This window comes from Dipodomys spectabilis, unplaced genomic scaffold (genome assembly GCF_019054845.1).
Source record: "Dipodomys spectabilis isolate Male_0828 unplaced genomic scaffold, ASM1905484v1 ptg000136l, whole genome shotgun sequence".
NCBI classification, from domain to species: Eukaryota; Metazoa; Chordata; class Mammalia; order Rodentia; family Heteromyidae; genus Dipodomys; species Dipodomys spectabilis.
The window spans coordinates 1036167-1055740 of record NW_024870813.1 but is presented as its reverse complement, the minus strand read 5'-3'; the positions used below and the strand labels follow the sequence as shown (position 1 = coordinate 1055740).

Below are 19574 nucleotides of genomic sequence, written 5' to 3'. Positions count from 1 at the left end.
AACAAATGTATTGCACCCAAAATCCTGAATGTTCTCAAAGGCACAGAAATTTATAGTACAGTTCCTAAATTTTGCCAACCACCTCTTTATTAACTTTCTAAAGGCTTTCACAGCTGTATAATCCTCAATTCAGTCTTTCAAATTCTTTAAGATACTAAGTAAATGTATTAATGTACAGTTACCAATTTTCTTTGACGCTGTATCACTTTGTAATATTTTCTACTTTAACTAGTTACAATCAGTTTCCCAGTCCAGGTAAAACAACTTTAGTACTATACTTCCTGTAAATGAGATAAACAAAATAGAAACTATCAGACATACTAGCACAATCCAGTTCTACAGTAACAGTGCTCTGCTAAGGAAAGTTGATGCAATTTGTTGCTAGGTTTAATATTTTGGCATTAAAACTGCTGTGGCAACAAGAGGAAGAGGACTGACAAACTAGCAAACTTGAGGTGTTTTTAGTTAATTTGTGGGGACTTGGGCTCAGAACAAACAGAGAGCTTCAGAGACCAAAACAGATTCTGTAGCAAAACTAATATACTGATTTATATGTGGGTCTTTAAGGGACTGGAAAACTACTGTCAAGATTGTGAAATATATTTGGTGTCCTTTGTAAAGAAAATCTGCAACGTTAGTATGGGCAGACATAGTTCTTACTCCAATATCCTTGTTTGCTTTTCATGTGATTTTAAACTTTCATTCCAGTTTTGGAAAATAAGGGCATGGTAGAAGGGAAAGCAAGGGAGGGGGGGGGGTAATTTTGGAGTTAGAAGAGAAATTACAGGTCAAGTGGTCCCACCAGTTTTTTGCAGAGGAAACTGAGCCAAAGGACAATTAAACTCCAAAGATAAAACCTCGAAGTGGGTGGAGTCAATGTAAATTTAGTAAATCATTAAATCCTTACCAGCAACCTTTGTCTCTTTCCCCTCCACCCCCACCCCAAGCTGGGAACTCTCTTCAAGCTTAAGTTTTTTTGGGTAGAGAAAGGATTTCTAAAAATTACCCCCATAAACCAGCTGGTATTAGAAAGCACTAGAAAAGGTTGAGGCAGACAAAAGGCCTTGCCTAACCTCTTATGTTTATAATCCGCCTAACCTCTTATGTTTATTATCCACCGCAAGCAAGACTTTCCTCGTTTTAAATGAAAAAAGAAGTGATCTTGTCTGTTGTAGGTTATTTTCAAGCATCTTTATAGACGTATATACCGCACAATTTGTTGGGGGACAATATGAAAAAGGCCCCAAGAAAGCAATCTTGACTATAAAAACTAAATCTACCAACTTCCAAAAGTTAAACTACCAGACAGCTCTGTGACGACTAATTGGTAACTTTTTCTGACGCTCCAATCTGGTGCTAGCCAGGACCGGTACACACCCCCAGGGCTATTTCATTCCATTGGCTGGCAGGTTGTCCTGAAGTCTAGATTTAATGTCAGGCTGTCCGGTGTTTATTTGTTAGAGATGTTTCACTGTTCATTAAAAAAATTTTTTTGATTAGTAGATTCCTTTGGTTGATACAACTGTCTAAATTTCAAACCTAGACCTCAAACCTAGAAGATGAGTCCTTTTCTGTGTTCTTATATCATCTGTTACTGTTGGGGAGAGGGGAAAGCAATAAAAAATTTCAGTTTGCATTCGAGGTGAGTCATTAAGAACCACCACAATAACCACCCAGGCAGCACCAGATGGGCTGGTCACTGACTTTTGTGGGAAGGCAATTTCGACAAGGCCCACCCTGGGTAAGGGACAAGGTGGCCCCAAAAAGACTGGCACCGCTCTTCTGAATCCAGCACCAGCAGATGCAGAGGCCCCGGGTGAGCGCTCCCGCGGTAAAGGAGGCGGGCCGACTACGTGGTGATTTTAGGGAGGGGAAGGAAAAAAAAAAGATCGTTATCCTCCCAGCCTACCACACCCATGCTGGGCTGGGCTGGACTGATGTAAACAGCGGCCCGAGAAAGCTAGAGGCCGGTAGCCGAAGGGCCAGGGCGGGACCGAGCCGGGGACGCTCACCTCCCTTGCACGGAGTGCGGTGCTGGCTGTGCTGGGCCCGGTAGCCCTCGATGACCTCCCAGGAGCCGTCGTCGCGCCGGATGGGGAAGGAGACGCTCAGCACATGGTTGCAGGGCTTGATGATCCGCAGGATGCCGCGCACCCGGTTCCGCTTCTGCTCCTCGCTGTCCCGGGTGCGCAGGTCCTCCACCAGCTTGTCTTCCACGATGCTGGCGCCGCGGTCGAAGAAGCCCTCCACCATCTTGAAGAAGTTGGGGGTCGTCCTCCCGGTCGGCAGCCGCCTCGCTGTAGTGGCGCCGGGCGGGCGGCGCGAGCCCGGCCGGCGGGGCGGCGGTGGGCGGCCCGCGGGCCCAGCCCAGCAGCGCGGCCGGGGTCGGCGGCGGCCGAGCCCAGCGCGGCGGGCCCGGCGCGGGACAGCAGCAGCGCTTCGCCCAGGCGGCGGTACATGGCGGCGGCGGACGGGAGGCCAGGAGGCGTGCGGGCCGCTAGGAGAGGGGCGCTCGGAGACCGGAGACCCAGGGAGGAAGGGCTGGGCGCGGGCTGCCCTTTTAAGCCGCAGCTTCCTGCCTGCACAGCTGTCCCCTCCCCTTGGCGGCTCGTCGCCTAACGGGGGAGGACGGGCCTCGGGGGCCACGCGCCGCCCAGGGCGCCGGGCCTCCGCCTCCGCCGCGGCCTCGCCCGGCCTCCCAGGCGGCGGCGCGTGCCGGCGGGGAGACGGGAGCGCGCAGGCGCGGGCGCGCTTGGCGCGCATGCTCGCTGGCGGGCGGGCGTAGAGGAGAGGCGGGGCGGGCTGGCGTGCTGGGATCTCGGGGGGGAGGACGCCCCCCGCCTCCTGCGGAAGCTCTCAGGTGTGTGCGGAGCGGAGGAGGAGCTGGTGGGGAAGGGGTGCGGGACGCTGGGATGGGGTGGGGCGGGAGCTGAGCCGGAATGAGGCCCTGGCTCTGGCCGCGGGCCCGGGGTGCGTTGAGTCACGGAACTCCCCACCCCCGCTGCATTTCCGCCCCAGGGCTCAGGTCTCCTGCGGATCCCCGGGTGCGGGCCGGGCCTCCGGACTGTGGGCTTCCTTCCTCGGTCCGCTGGCGCGGGAGGTCAGACTCCTTGCGGGTGGGACAGTGGCGGAACCGGAGAGGAAAGGAACTGGGGCTGGGGAATCCCTCGCAGACTGGCCTTTTTGTCCCATTCAGTCTAGCCATGTGCATCTCTTCCTACGTTTTACTGGCTGTGATAGGCACTTTCAGAATTGTAAACAAGGAAAGTAGAAATGACTTAGAAATACGACTATGCGCTCTCCCTGGAAATTCTGGAGGATAGGTGTATCCATTCAACGATCCAGGATCTGAGTTGTAGACTCAGATTGTAAAGCAATTTGAGGGGAATTGCTAAACCTAACAGTCCTTGAGTAAGTTTAGAGGTGCTTACAAAAGTCATTAAGGCAAGTTACCAAATACCACATTCCTATCATTAGTGGTCACAGAGTACTTTGGTGGTTTTATAATGGCACCTTTTTGTACTTCCGGAAATAATTCATCTTTTAAATGACATTACCCATCTATTAGAATACGAAAGAGAAGCCCTTAATTCTCATAGCAGTATTCTGCAAAGCATAAAGTGACAACTTAGCTCTATTAAACTACATTCACCTCTCTCAATGTACTCTGAAAAAAAAATTATTTTTCCTTAACAACAAAGTTTGTATCTCACTTGATAAGTAAATGATAGCCATTAACTATTTTTGTTTTGTGTTTTTCAGCCAAAAAGATGCTCTGAACTGCATCAGAAATTTGTCTTGATGGCTAAAAGATTAAGGTATCAATTTTCCTTTTCATTTTATTTTATATTGCAAAAAAAAGGCACACAAACCTGAAGTTTAAAACTTCCTCAGTTGGGAGAACAAAAATTCCAAATCCTTAAATTTCATCACAATGTGTAAGCTTAAAGAAATTTTTTTCTTTTCAGGCTCAATTCTTGATAAGTTCTCCAGGGAAAGTGGCTTTAGTTTTATCTCCTTTATCTTGTTCTTGATAATATAACTTTCAGAAAAAATAAATGTTTAACTTTGCTGTTTCTTTTAGTTCCCCTCAATTCAAGGAAGTAGATAGAATTTAAGAGGCTTTGGAAATTATCTTTATGGAGCATGTACGTATAGATGTCTTACAAAATGGCTCTATAAGAACCCCATAAGAGAAGCTGGGTGCTGGTGGCTCATGCCTGTAATCCTAGCTACTCAGGAGGCTGAGATCTGAGGATCACTGTTCAAAGCCAGCCCAGGCAGGAAAGTCTGTGAGACTATCTCCAATAAAAACCATTAGGAAACCGGAAGTGGCGCTGTGACTCAAGCAGTAGAGTGTTTGCCTTGAGCTGAAGAGCTGAGGGATAGCGCCCAAGCCCAGAGTTCAAGCCCCATGACAAACAACAACAAAAAAAGAACCTCTTAAGAGCCAGATCTGAGCATCACAGGTTGAAGACAGTCCAGATAGAAAAGTCTGTGAGACTCTTATCTCCAGTTAAGGATTAAGAAGCCACATTTGGAGCTGTGGCTCAAGTGGTAGAGAGGGGTGGTGCCTAGGCCCTGAGTTCAAGCCCTACTACTGCTACAAAGAAAATAAAAGAACACAGAAGATTTTTTTTAAAGTTTCTGTTATGTTTTACATACAAATTGCAGAAAGTTCAACTAGTATTTACAAGGTTGTGTTTGTTTTGGTGCCAGTCCTGGGACTTGAACTCAGGGCCTGGTCACTGTCCTCCCTGAGCTTCTTTTGCCCAAGGTTAGCACTCTGCCATTTGAGCCCCAGCTTCACTTCCAGCTTTTTTTTTTTTTGTTTTTGTTGGTTGTGAGGCTTGAACTCTGGGCCTGGGCCTTGAGCTCTGGGCCTAGGGGCTGTTGCTCAGCTCTTCAACTCAAGGCTAGCACCCTACCACTTAAGCCACAGCGCCACTTCCGGTTTTCTCTTGGTTTACCGGAGATGAGTTTGATTCCTATCTGGGCTGGCTTTGAATCGCAGTCCTCAGATCTCAGCCTCCTGAGTTGCTAGGATTATAGGCGTGAGTTACCTGCGCCTGGCTTCTGGCTTTTTTTTTTTTTTTTTTTTGGTAGTTTAGTGGAGATAAGTGTCTCTCAGACTTTCCTGCCTAGGCTGGCAATGGACCCTGATTATCAGATCCTAGCCTTTTGAATAGCTAGGATTACAGGTGTGAGCCTTTGGTACCTAGCATTTTGTGTGTGTGTGTGTGTGTATGTGGGTTTTGTTGTTGTTGTTTTGTTGGTCATGGGGCTTGAACTCTGGGCCTGGTCGCTGTCCCTCAGCTCAAGTCAAGTGCTCTGTCACGTAAGTCACATTGCCACTTCCGGTTTTCTGGTGGTTATTTGGGATAAGAATCTCACAGACTTTTCCTTCCCGGGCTGGTTTTGAACTGCGATCCTCTCAGCCTCCTGAGTAGCTCAGATTACAGGCTTGAGCCACCAGCGCCCCGCTTGTTTTTGGTTTTTAATTCCAGCTTTTTGGTGGTTAAATGGAGTTGAGTCTCTCAGAATTGTCTGCTGAGGCTGGCTTTGAATTAGTATCTTCAGATTTCAGTCTCTGAAGTAGCTAGGATTATAGCTGTGAGCCACTGGTGCCCAGCTGTAAATAGGTTTTAAAATTTGAGTTGAATTATTCAACTCCCCTTCTCCACTAGTACAGAATTGGAGTTATTTTTCTTTCTTTTAAAAAAATTTTATTGTTAAGATGTTGTACGGAAGGGTTACAGTTACACCAGTAAGTAAGGCAATAAATGAGTACATTACTTGTCCATCATTGTTACCCCTTCCCTTCCTTGTTGTCCCACTATCCCTTCCCTCCCCCAGCTCCCAACCTATCCCCCCTCTCCTCCTCTCTGCTGGAAGTTGTAAAGTTCATTTCCAATATACTATCCAGTGGGTATCTTTGTTGCAACGGGTCATCCTGTCCTTGTTTCAGTGTTTTGTTATTCCCTTTCCTCTCCCCAGATTAGACATATGTATATACAAGATGCAGGATATTGTAGTTATTTTTCTTTACCTTAAATAAATATTGTAATTTCTTAGTAAATTTTTGATGTTCCCTTGTGGGTAAATAGGCAAAGATTCTAACCCATATATCTGTGCCAGCTGTGGTGGTACAGGGCCATCATCCTCTTGCCTGTAGTTTTGTGGTGATCCAGGTGTTTCTTGGGTACAATGCCTAAAATTAGGATAATGCTCAAATACAGCAGGAGAACCACAAAAAATAGACAGATAGCAAAAAATATTTTTTTAGGAAAAGAAAGCATGCCTCCAGGGATTAGCTGGGGAGTTTTGGTAAGTTTTGGGAGTTTTGCCTCTTTAGAAATTGTTGGGATTTTAATCTAATAGGTTTGGAGAATAGGTGGTACAAAATCAGGAGTTTCCCTTTGAGGCCCTCCCCCAAAGGGCTTGGCCACTGGGCAGAGGCTTCTGGGTGTTGGACCCTAAACCTGAGTATGGGAAAGCACTCTTTGACCTTCCTATTTGACCTTCTTTGTCTTTCCTACTTTAATGAGGTAGGAGGAGTGTTCTCCTTAAGTATGTTGTGTCATTTATTTTCTTCATCCTTGGCCTAGACTTGGGACAGCTGGGCTTTTTTTAGGCACTAATGATGTCTACTTAGTTTCCTATGCCAGTAATCCTAGCACTCTCAAAACTGAGGATTGTAAGTTCAAGCATGCCCTATATAGCAAGTTCCAGGCCATTCAGAGTTATATAGAAAATCTAATCTCAAAAAAACAAGATGGGTGCTGGTGGTTCATGCCTGTAATCCTAGCTACGCAGGAGGCTGGGAGTACAAAGCTCTGGCAGGAAAGTTTATAAGACTCTTATCTCCAATTAACCACCGGAAAACTGGAAGTGTGCTGTGGTTCAAAATGGTAGAGTACTAGCCTGAGCAAAAAGAGCTCAAAGTCAGAGCCCAGACCCTCAGTTCAAGCCCCATGATTGACAAAAACAATTAAACAATGTCAACAAAACCTCTTCCTTTCCTTCCTCCTTTGCCTTCTTCATCTTCACTCTCCCTCCCAAAACTGGGGCTTGAACTCAGGGATTTGAGCTCTTCCTTAACCTTTTCTGTTAAGGCTTGTGCTCTAGCACTTGTACCGCACTGGCTTTTTGATGGTTAATTGGAGATGAGAATCTTGGATTTGTCTGCTGGGGCTGGTTTTAATAGCCAATTTGAATGTCAGCCACCTGAGTTGCTAAGATTATAGACATGAGCCACCAGGGCCCTGTTTGTTTCTTTTCTTTTCTTTTTCTTTTTTTGATCATGAGGCTTGAACTCAGGACCTGGGTGATGTCCCTGATCTTTTTCACTCAAGGCTAACACTGTACAACTTTGACTCACAGCTCCACTTCTGGTTTTTCTGGTGGTTAACTGTAGGTAAGAGTCTCACAGACTTTCCTGCCCCGCCTAGCTTTGAACAGGGATTCTCAGATCTCACTCTCCTAAGTAGTAGGATTACAGGCATAAGCCACCGGTGCCTGATATATATTCTTTTTTTTTTTTTGGTGGTATACTACCACTGAGCTATCCCCAGCTTTACATAAACACATACATACATATGTATATTTTCATCCATTTGTCATTGGCACATTTGGTTTATTTTAAGTATTAGTATTATGAATAGTCCACTTAACAAGCATTTTTGTCCAATTTTTGTGTGGATCTATTTTTAGTGTTTATTTGGAAGTGGAATTGCTAGGTGACCCTGTGCTTATCCTTTTGAGAAATGGCCAAATTGTTTTCCATTTTATTTTATTACACCATTTCAGTTTCTACTAACAGTATAGAGGGTTCCAATTTTTCTACATTCTCATTATAACTTCCTATCTGTCTTTTTTAGTATAGTTTCATTAGTGCATACATAGTATCATTTGCATCTTGACAGCTAATGATGTTGTTTGAGCATCTTTTCATGTGTTTAAATTGAGTTTAAGGCCAGCCTATGCTATATATAATCCCAAGTGCTGGGATTGCAAGTATGTGCCACTTAGCCTGGCTATTTTATTATTTTTGGTGCTATTATAAGTGAAATTGTTCACTCTAAGTGTATAGGAATACAGGTTTTTTTTTTTTACTGTATTATGATCTGTTATGCTTCTGCATTATTGAGTTCATTTATAATTAGGGGTGTGTGTGTGTGTGTGTGTGTGTGTGTGTGTGTGTGTGTGTGTGTGTGTGTGTGTGTGTGTGTGTGTGTGTGTGTGTGTGTGTGCGTGCGTGCGCGCGCCAGTCCTGGGGCTTGAACTGGGGCCCTCTTTTTGCTCATGGCTAATATTCTGCCACTTGAGCCACAACTCTGCTTCAGGCTTTTTTTAGTTGTTAATTGGAGATAAGACTCTCATGGACTTTCTTGCTTGGGCTGGCTTTGAACCTTGATCTTCAGATCTCAGGCTCCTGTGTAGCTAGGAATATAGGTGTGATTCATGTTGCTCAGCTATAATTAGTTTTTATAGATATTTCAGAGGATTCTTTAGGAACTCTACATAAGAGCCTAGCAATTTCAAATGGAGATAGTTCTAGTTCTTCCTTCCCAATTTAGTGCTTCCTTTTTCCTCCTCCTCTTCCTCCTTTTCTTCCTCCTCCTCCTCCTTTTTTTTCCTTCTCCTCCTTCTTCTCCTCCTCCTTCTTCTCTTCTTCTCCTTCCCCTCCTTCTCCTTCTTCTCCTTCTCCTCCTCCTCCTCCTTCTTCCCTCCCCTTCCTCCTTTTTCCCTCCTCTTCCTCCACCTTCCCTCCTCCTCCTCTTCCTTCTTCTGTCTTCTTTCTTCTTCTGTTTTTGGTGCAAGTACTTGGGCTTATATCAAGTACTGGCTGCTATTCCTTAGCTTTTCTGCTCAAGGCTGGCATTCTCCCACTTGAGCCATAGCAATACTGACAGCTTTTTAGTGGTTAGTTGGAGAAAAGAGTCACATGGCCTTTTCTGTCTTGGCTGGCTTCAAATTGTGATCCTTACATCTCAGCCTCCTCAGTAGCTAATGTTGCAGGCATGAGCTAGTCCTTCAATTCTTAATTCATAATTTTTATTTTGTGTAGATACAAATGACTTAAGGAGTTTGGTTCCCTCCTCATAACACATATACACACAGGAGACATGCTCTCCATAAAAGCAATTTTGTCTTGTTTCCCGTTACCAAAAATGCCATTTAATAATAGCAGGATTTAGCAGACAAGGCAGACATTGCCTATAAGTAATCATTCAATAAAGTTATGAAAGAACAGGTGGCTCAAACTTGTAATCCGAGCTACTTAGGAGTCTGAGATCTGAGGATTGAGATTTGAAATCAGCAAGAGTGTATGTGAGACTCTTATCTCCAATTAACTACCAAAAATTTGGAAGTAAAGGAGTGGCTCACAGATATAATGTCAGCTTTGAGCAAGAAACTGAATTTAAACCACAGTACTGGCATACCAAAAAATGATAAAAGATGTAAAAGTAGATTACTTAGAACATTTCTTTTGAAACATAGTAATCACCATAGTAGTAATAATAATAGCTACAACTTACTGCATTTTTACTATACTTCAACAGTCTGGTGCATTTTATTTGTTTTATTGGTCTCTACATCCTCATGTACTGTTGTATAGTATTTCGTTATATAGATGCATCACCATTTTAATCTTATACTTACTAAGCTTGATTTTGGCCAAAAGGCCAAATCATGGTTTGTAAATACAGGGTAGCAGTCACTTAGGCTCAGAACAGCCTAATCAACATAGCAATTTGGCTTCAAAGCAATTAGACTGAGAAGTGGACCTTTTTCAGTAATGGTAAATTTGTTATGTCATAGGTTGTTTTTCAACCTTTTGGCCCAGAAGCTTTCAGGAAAAAATTTTCTAACATTTGCTTTTGTGTTTCTAATTGATTTTCTGGGAGGTTTGCGATTTTGACTTTCTTCTCTTGTAGGCAGCATGCTTTTGTAATAAGCAAAACATAAAAAAACTCCACAAAAATAAAAGAAGCTATATCAGGGAAACAGATCTGGAGTCTTCATGATTTGTAGTCTTTATTTTTTTCCTTGAAAAAATCCTTTTTCCTAATAAATCCTAAGTTAGACATATCTGTTTGGTTTGGTTTTTACTTAGCTGCATTATCCAGCAACATGTAAGAAACAGTGTATTAATTCCTGCCTGAAGACTCTTTCCATGTGTGAAAAAACATGAGAGCTCATGGAACCATGTATCCCGCTCAAAGCTTAACTGTACTAATGTTTGATTCTGGTCTCACTCTGTGTTATTCAGTATGTCCCAGTCTCTTTCATTGTTTTAAAATTGAGGTTGATTTTTTTTTTGTTTTCTTATATGTTCAAAGCATATTTACTAACTCATCATTCAAAGCTCTTTATCTTATACAGGGTCTTCTAGACAGGCTAGACTCAAACTCACTATCTTTCTATCTCAGTTTTCTAACTTCTAGGATTATTGCCTGGTGTATTTATTAATCTATGTGAACGACACTCTATTCCAAGCACTTTAAAAATACACATATAAAATTTTATTGTGATTATTAAGGTGTTATACAGAATGATTACGATTTCATGTCAGGTATTGAATACTTTCTTTTTTTAGACAGTATCATCCCTTCCTTCACTTATCTGTATCCAAGCACTTTTATTATTTTTTTATTTTATTGTCGGTCGTGGGTCTTGAACTCTGGGCCTGAGCACTGTACCTCAGCTCTTCAGCTCAAGGCTAGCGCTCTACCACTTGAGCTACAGCGCCACTTCCGGTTTTCTGGTGGTTTATTGGAGATAAGTTTCACGGACTTTCTTGCCCGGGCTGGTTTTGAACCGCGATCCTCAGATCTCAGCCTCCTGAGTAGCTAGGATTACAGGTGTGAGCCACTGGCGCCCCGCTCCAAGCACTTTTAAAAGGAAAAAAAAAAAAAAGGCAAAACTTGCTGGGCCTGGAGGCACAGACTTGTAAATGCTAGCATTTGGGAGACTACAGCAGAATGGTCATTTTGGGGCCAGCATGAGGAGACCTTGTCTAAAAATCCAAAACAAATCTTTATCCTCTTTATATAGTAATCTGCTTTTAAAATTTTAGATAAATTATAATTTCTCTGTCTGTGTGTGTGTGTGTGTGTGTGTGTGTGTGTGTGTGCGTGTGTACGTGTGCGCGCACGCGCACATGCGTATGTATACTGGTACTGGGGCTTGAACTCAGTGCTCGGGCACTGCCTCTTTGTTTTTTAGCTTAAGGTTGGTGCTATACTACTTGAGCTACATCTCCAATTCCAGTTTTTTGCTCATTAATTGAAGCTAAGAGTCTCGTAGACTTTTCTACCTAGGCTGGCTTTAAATTGAAATCCGCAGATCTCAGTCTCCTAACTAGGTAGGATTATATGCATGAGTCACTGAGGTGCCCTGCTCAAGTATGATTTTAATATGGGGTTTGTGTTTGGATAGTAAGAAACGGAGTCTAAGTTAAAAAATTGTGATACATTTGTTAATCATTTTAAAAGCAAATTATACCAGGGAAGCAAAAACTTATTTTCCTTTGACTGTTGTGAAGGAACTACAAAAAAGAGACTTTGTTACATAAAGCTTGTTTAGAATAATTCAACTCCCCCCCCCCCCCCTGCAATTAGAGTTTTTAAAAGGCAGGAGAGATATACTCCAGTGAAGCAGAAGGGAGTAAGATAAAAACACCGATATTGTTGAGTCAGCACTGATAATGTTGAGTCAGCTAATTTCACAGTGTTTCACTTCCTGCTTTCCTGGACAATTGTGCGCTACCTGTAATACTTAGGATGCTTTGGTTCTCAGGTAACAATATCCATATAAACTAAGCCATAAACTAAGATAATTGTAACCTATCAAGGAACTTAGAGGCAGAACCTTTCCACTGTTGGTACAAAAGTTCAGGAATACACCAGATACTACCTGATAATCATTGTCATCTATATATTTAGCTAATTAGTGATACTTTTTTGTAATTGGAAGAGAACTATGGCAGTTCTAGGGGTCACAGACTCTAACAACTAGATACTATAGAGACAAATTTCCTCCTACTTTTACCCCTTTGTTAGCAAAGTGATTGCCGTCCAGCTTCAGCTTGCTGAGGTCTCAGTAGTGAGGCTTGGGTTCCATTCCCATGTCCTGGCTGGGAGGGAGTTTAGGGCTTTCTAAAATACTTTTAGCCTTTGAAGTGGAAGCAGGTTCTGCCATCTGGGAAGAAGGGTGGAATCATAAGGTAGGCAACAATTATTTTATTATTGTAATAAAATAATTTCCTAGATTACAAGTGAAATTTAATAAGAGGGCATACTTCTTAACTATGTCCTGCAAATTATGATGCTGTAGTTTGATATTCTCTACCTGGAGAAATCTGCCTCAAATTGTAATTATCTTCAAGGTTTTAAGTAATGATGGCAATTGTAGGATTATGCTTTTGTAAATTACTATTTATAAAGCTATTGCTTATAAACTGTTTTAAAGATTAACAGTTTATAAAGCAGTAGCTTCATGTTGTGGTGTTACTCTGTTGCTAGAAAGGAGGACAGATCAGAAACACCCCCTCAACTTGTTGGAATGCCATTGAAACACCAAGGGCTAAAATGACCTCATAGACTTTCTGACAAAGTTGCCATCAACTATTGGCTGTCTTGCACATAGAAGTTAATAGAAGAAGGCTAACCTGGTGCTTAGGTTGAAGTTAGGATTCTTGCCTTTTATTATCCTAACAGTAGAAATGACAGACTCATTGGATTCTCTAGAGTATAGTAATATAGTGTCATAAACATAGTTTGAGGTGAGACTACTTTAAAAACAGGTAAGGTACCTTATACATGGTTACTATCTTCTATATATTCCCCATTAAGAATATGAAATCTTTACAATTACATCCTTGGAGGGTCTTTGAAAATCAATGAAACACAGAGACTGCACCTTGGTTCTAGATATTGCTCTGTGCTGGCCAACCACAATGTAAGTTCAACAAGCTCTTCCAAATTAAGCCTAAATGAAACAAAACAAAAAAAACCATGAAGTGAACATATAAATGTCCACATGTCACTGGAAAGATACTGGCTTAGAGACAGAAGAAGCAGGGAACTAGAGGCTTGGGTAAAGTGAGATAGCTTTCAGTGAAAAATCCAAGCTGCCCTAGCTAAAAGAAAAAAAGAAAAGAAGCCAGCCTCTTCAAGCCTAAGCAGTTTGTAATTATAATGACAAGCTCAAGTTATAGCAAGTGTTTACCTTTACTTTTATGAATATTTTCTAGGTGTTTTATTAATTATATAGTCCAAAGGAAATTATTTTGAATAACGTTATTGGGCATATTCTTCTAAGTTGGCTCTAATGAGCTCCAGACTTGGATTGTCCTTCAAAGTTTCATATTCTTTTCTGTTTCTTCTTTTGATGGGACACACAAAAAAATTGAAACCAAATTAGAAAAACAGTCACAAATGGCTTTAATTTTCAAAAGTTTAAGTGGAATGAACCAAAGAATTCAAATGCCGAGAAATTCCATTTTCTGGGCTCTTAGATTTCACGTAATACATTAAAAAGAATACGAGACTAACAAAGGACTCACACATCCATAATAACTGAATTTTTGGCTATACATTTTCCTCCCTGACATAGCTCCTTCATTAAAAACTGAGATGCACCATAGACAAGATGGCAAGAGGCACAATTTCATTGCTAATCCTGTGTGCGTATACTGGTACTGGAATTTGAGCTCAGGGCCTTGAGCTCTTGCTTAGCTTTTTCTTTTTTCTTTTAATTGTTATTATAAAGGTGATGTACAGAAGGGTTATAGTTACATAAACCAGGTGAAGAGTATTTATATATATGTATATATATATTTTTTTGGTCAGTCATGAGGCTTGAACTCTGGGCTTGGGCGCTGTCCCTGCACTCTTCAGCTCAAGGCGAGTGCTCTACTGCTTGAGCCACAGTGCCACTTCCGGTTTTCTAGTGGGTTTTTATTGGAGATAAGAGTCTCACGGACATTCCTGCCAGGGCTGGCTTTGAACCGGGATTCTCAGATCTCAGCCTCCTGAGTAGCTAGGATTACAGGGTGAGGCACTGGCACCAGAAAGAGTATATTTTTTCACAATGTCACCTTGCTTGGCTTTTGCACTCAGGGCTGGCACCCTACCACTTGAGCCACAGCTCCACTTTCAGCTTTTTGCTGGTTAATTGGAGATAAGAGTCTCAAGGAATTTTCTGCCAGGGCTGGCTTCTAACTGCAACCTTCAGATCTCAGCCTTCTGAGTTGCTAGGATTACAAGGAGGAGCCACTAGCTCCTGGTTGCTACCCTATTTCTCAATCTTCATCACTACTGTCTCCTGTTTTCATACAGTCACTGCTATTTCTCACTGAGGAATTTTGAAGTTTTTCTAATTTTTCTCTGTAAGTATCAGCCTAAAGCAGTATAAACCGATGACTTAGTATTTGAAATGTGCTTCAAGGGTCATGAAAAGCATGCTGATTTATTTACACTGATTATTTACTAATAAGTGGAAAACAGTAACAATGAAAGTTTTTCACCTTTCTTTTTTTTGGGGGGGGGGTCCGGTTGTGGGGCCCTAACTATGGGCCTGGGCACTGTCCCTCAGCTCTTCAGCTCAAGGCTAGCCCTCTACCACTTGAGCCACAGCGCCACTTCCGGCTTTTTTCTTATGTGGTGCTGAGGAATCGAATCCAGGGCCTCATGCATGCAAGGCAAGCACTCTACCACTGAGCCACCTTCCCAGCCCCTTTCTTTTTTTCTTTTGGTAGTACTGGAGTTTGAAATCAGAGCCTCATGCTTACTTGGCTGGCACTCTGTTGTATGAGCCACACCTCTAGTCCTGACTTTTGCTATATATGTATATTTGTTGGTCATGGGGCTTGAACTCTGGGCCTGGGAGCTCTCCCTCAGCTCTTCAGCTCAAGGCTGGCACCCTACCCCTTGAGCCACAGCTCCACTTTCAGCTTTTTGCTGGTTAATTGGAGACAAGAGTCTCATGGACTTTCCTGTCTGGGCTGGCTTTGAACTGCAATCCTCAGATCTCAGCCTCCTTAGTAGCTAAGATGACTGGCGGGAGCCACAGGCACCCGGATATTGCTGATTATTTTTGGGATGGAGTTTAGTGAACTTTTTTGAAGGGGCTGGCTTTGAACCTTAATTCTCTAGATCTCAGCCTCCTGCATAGCAAGGATAACAGGGATGACCTACCTGTGCATAGCTTCTACTTTCAGTCATTGATTTTCTTATTTATAGTTGTTTTATTTGTATAGATTGTTTTGACGTATCTCTGGAAACTCTTATAGAAGAGTTGTAAAGTTAACCACAGAGTTCTCATAAACTTCAATTTTTCCTTAGCAATAACATCTTACACTGTGATGTTAGGCATTAGAGTAAGATATTACCATTGGTATAGCTATAGACTTCTTTTTCCCCTAGTACTAGGGCTTGAACTCAGGGCCTCAAGCTCTTGCTTAGCTCTTTTTGGCTCAAGGCTAGAGCTGTACCACTTGAGCCACACCTCCACTTCTGTTTTGTGTGTGTGTGTGTGTGTGTGTGTGTTATTTTGGCTGGTTAATTGGAGATAATTGGAGCCTTGAATTTGTCTACCCAGGCTAGCTTTGAAATCTTAATCTTCAGATTTTAGGATTACAGGCATGAGCCACCATTGTTCAGCTGCTTTAGCCATTTTAGAGGCTCATTTATGGTGTTGATCAACATGCTTTCTGCTGAAGTACCTGGAACTGGACTACTGATAATAGTTAGAGTTACTGCTGTGTTCTTAGTCCTTTTAGGTCATCATGTTTGGTACCCTGTGATCTTACTCCTTTGTTCTCAAGCTATAGATGACTGCCTTTTAGGCAGGTGCCCAGATGTGTTCAGTGTAAATGCTGACCAGAAACCTATGGCATGACTTTGTCTGAAAATGGCTTTCCAGTGTTAGTTTAGTTTTTAATCTGATATGTCTTTATAACATCAACACCCTTGATTCACATCTGGTTTTCTGTTAGCTAAATGGAGATAAGAGTCTCACAGACTTTTCTGCCCGGGCTGTCTTTGAACTGTGAACCTCAGATATTAATCTCTTGACTAGCTAGGATTACAGGAGTGAGACACCAGTGCCTTTATGCCTATAATAATCTTTTATACTGCTCTGTCCCTATAAATATATTAGGAGGTTTTTCCTCTCTCTTCTTCACTATGAGACTTAGCTCCAGATAGGAGAGGAGGTAAGATCTGAACTTGGATCTAATCTGTTGTCTAGTTCTTTCTCTGAACTGTTCTGTGTATCCATATTCTCAGTGGTTATGGGAGAAGTACACTTGTCAACACCTGCTCTTCTAGCTGTAGTTTACATGGCAAACTTTGCCACCAAAGTTTTCTTCTTTTGGTTAATGATTTTTAAAGCGATAGTTTTACAGTGTGAAAAGCTGTCATTTATGCCTTCAGCTTTCAAGAATTTTGATTTTAATACATCAAAGGAAAAACTATAAAACTCTTAGAAGATAGCTGAATATGATGGCATGTGCATGTAATCTCAGCACCTAAAGGCAGAGACAGATGGATCATGAGTCCAGGCCAGCTTGGGTTAACACAGAAAACCCTGTCTTTAAAAACAAATAAGCAAACAAACACAAAACAAAACCCAACCCTCCCCCCAAAAAAAGTTTAAGAAGAAAATGTAGATATAAATCTTCATGACCTGGGTTTTGGCATTAGTATCTTCAATATGATCCCAGAAGTTCAGGCAGTTAAGGAAAAAAATAAATCGCAGCTTATCAACATTAAAACTTCTGTGCTTCACAAAAAAAGAAAAAGACAACCATGGAATGGGAGAAAACAGTTAAAGATTGTGTATTTGATGATAGTCTAGTATCTAGAATATGTAAAGAGCTTTCTCACCTTGATAATAAAAAACAACTTAGTCAATTAAAGGATGGTTAAAGGATTTGAGTAGACATTTGTTCTAAGAAGATTTACAAATGGCCAACTAAATTGGGTTACTGGGTATTCATGCTGGTAATTCTAGCTATTCTAGAGGCTAACACCCAGAAGATTTAGTTTGAAATTAGCCTGGGCAGACTACATACATAATGCTGGGCTGGAGGCATGCATGGTTCAAATCTTAGAGTAGTACTGGCAAAAAACAAAAACAACAATAAAAAACCTGAAAATAACTCTCTCCCCTCCAAATCCCACAGATGGCCAAATAAACGTGTGAAAAAATGCTTAATGTCGCTATGCTCTAAGGAAATGTAAATAAAAATGAAATCGAAGTTAATATTTGCTTCTGTTGTATGTACAAAGGATAGCATGTTCAGTTACCATTCATCTCTGTTCGTTCACTCATTCATTTATTCTGGACAGTCTTGCTGTGGAGCGCAAGTTGGTCTTGAACACACATCCTCTTGCCTTCAACCTCCCAAATGCTGGGATTACAGGCTCTATGTTTATTGAGGGATCTGTAACCATGTTATGTTTATTTTATCCTTCTCTGTTATCAAGTTCTTTCAGCAAATGCTTGTTAAATCAGGTCTGGGAGATTTTAAGGGAAGTCATAGTCAGCATTGTCAAATGTAGCAACAGTTCAGCTAACTATGAGGACAGAGAAGTATCCCTTGATTGTGCCAGAAAGTGGCTGGTCGGTCATCTTCTGTGGCGTATCCATAGTAGAGATGAATGCTGTGGTGTTAACATAGCTAGATTGGTGAGACAGTGGAGACATCAAGTGCAGACATTCCTTTAAAAAAATCCTTTACTAGCCGGGCGCTGGTGGCTCACGCCTGTAATCCTAGCTACTCAGGAGGCTGAGATCTGAGGATCGCGGTTCAAAGCCAGCCCGGGCAGGAGAGACCGTGAGACTCCTATCTCCAATAAACCACCAGAAAACTGTAAGTGGCGCTGTAGCTCAAGTGGTAGAGTGCTCGCCTTGAGCTGAAGAGCTGAGGGACAGCGCCCAGGCCCAGAGTTCAAGCCCCACGACCGACCAAAAAAAAAAAAAAAATCCTTTACTATGGTAAGATGTGGGAGAGACCTCAGCTTAAAGAGCTCAGCATATTTCTTTGCTAAGGGGAACAATCAATAGAAAGGCAGAAGTTGGGGATGTATGAAGAAGGCGTGTGTAATTGATTGGACTTGTCCTTGGATTAGCAGGAATGGAGTAAGATGCTGGGTTCTAGGAGGGATTAACAATACACTCTTTTGCTGTTCATGGGGCTTGAACTCAGAATGTTGGTGAGGTCTCTGAGCTTTTTTGTTCAAGGCTATTGCCTACCATATGAGCCACAGCTCCGCTTCCAGCTTTTTGGTTGCTAATTAGGGATAAGAGTCTCACAGACTTTCCTGCTTGGGTACTGGCTTGAAACCAGGATCCTCAAATCTCAGCCTCCTGAGTAGCTAGGTTTATAGACATGAACCACCATTGCTCGGCTCACCTCAGCCCTTTGGATAATATTTTAGAAAGTGAAGTAGGATAATATCAGCTGAGATCATTGGGGAAAGAGGGTGATAATAGCAGGGAAGAAAAGAAGAAAAATGGGACTTGTATACAAGAAAGCCATTGGAGGAAGTGAAGAGAGAAACTGAGTAAGAAAGAATAGTGCATTTTTCTCTATTCTGGTATATGCAGTTATATTAATGATTTTTTTTCTTCCTTTGCTCAGAGCTCAACAGCCTGAGTATTTGAACAGAAAGTTAAGCAACCGGAATTGTCTTGTTCTGTTTTTTAAAAATTTCTACTTTCATTCAGAGTGTGTGTGTGTGTGTGTGTGTGTGTGTGTGTGTGTGTGTGTGTGTGTATGCTTGAACATAGCACCTGGGGTACTGCCCCTGAGCTTTTTTTGCTCAAGGCTAAGTGCTCTATCACTTGAGCTATAGGTCTATTTCAGTCTTTTTTGGTGGTTAATTGGAGATAAGAGTCTCATGGATTTTCCTACCTGGGCTGGCTTTGAACTTTGATCTTCAGTCTTTTGAGTAGCTAGGATTGCAGGCATGAGCAATCAGTGCCTGTCTTCATTCGCTTTTTTGTGTATTGGTACTGGGGGGCTTGGACTCTGGGCCTTTATGTAATCCCTTATTTTTTTTTTTTTAAATCAAAGATAGCACTCTACCACTTGAGCCACACAGCTCCACTTCTGGCAGTCTCTGATTTGTCTGCCTGGGGTGGCTTTGACCTGTCATCCTTAGAACTCAGACTCTTGAGTAGCTGGGATAACAGGCATTAGCCACTGGCACCTGGCTTTATTTTTTTGTTTTTTAATCATTTTAAAGCGGCTATACAAAAGGGCTTTAATTTGCCATGTCTGAATTTTAAGTGCTGGTGTGACAGAATGTTTTCAAGGTGAGAGATTTCATTGGTGAGGGTACTTAAGGTGATGGGGTCATAGAGATGAGACTGAATAGGGATGCAGTGATACCACTAGACTGCTGCTGGGAGAGGAAGGAGTTGGGGTGGAGACTGGATGGTGGAATTGCAGAACTGGAGAAGCCGTTGCCAGAAGACGGAATCTAGGATCTAGCTATTGAGAACAAAGTGAAGTTTACTGGCGTGGAGGTGGTCCAGGCTTTTATATGAGAAAG

The 19574-nt window shown here is 42.2% G+C and overlaps 2 protein-coding genes across 4 annotated transcripts in view; one reads left to right on the top strand and one right to left on the bottom strand.

Annotated features, from left to right (window-relative positions):
- Glud1 (glutamate dehydrogenase 1) overlaps positions 1-2555 on the bottom strand; it is a 34231-nt gene extending 31676 nt beyond the window's left edge. Inside the window, 3 exon segments of the mRNA XM_042690108.1 lie at positions 2013-2268; positions 2270-2383; positions 2385-2555. Coding sequence (XP_042546042.1) covers positions 2013-2268; positions 2270-2383; positions 2385-2459 — 445 coding nt within the window. The 5' untranslated portion in view covers positions 2460-2555.
- A 242-nt stretch (positions 2556-2797) lies between these two features.
- Shld2 (shieldin complex subunit 2) overlaps positions 2798-19574 on the top strand; it is a 62748-nt gene continuing 45971 nt past the window's right edge. For all 3 annotated transcript variants that reach the window (XM_042690302.1, XM_042690300.1, XM_042690301.1), the window contains exons 1-2: positions 2798-2860; positions 3763-3818. The gene's annotated coding sequence lies outside the window, so the exon portion shown is untranslated. The remainder of the gene's footprint in view (positions 2861-3762; positions 3819-19574) is intronic.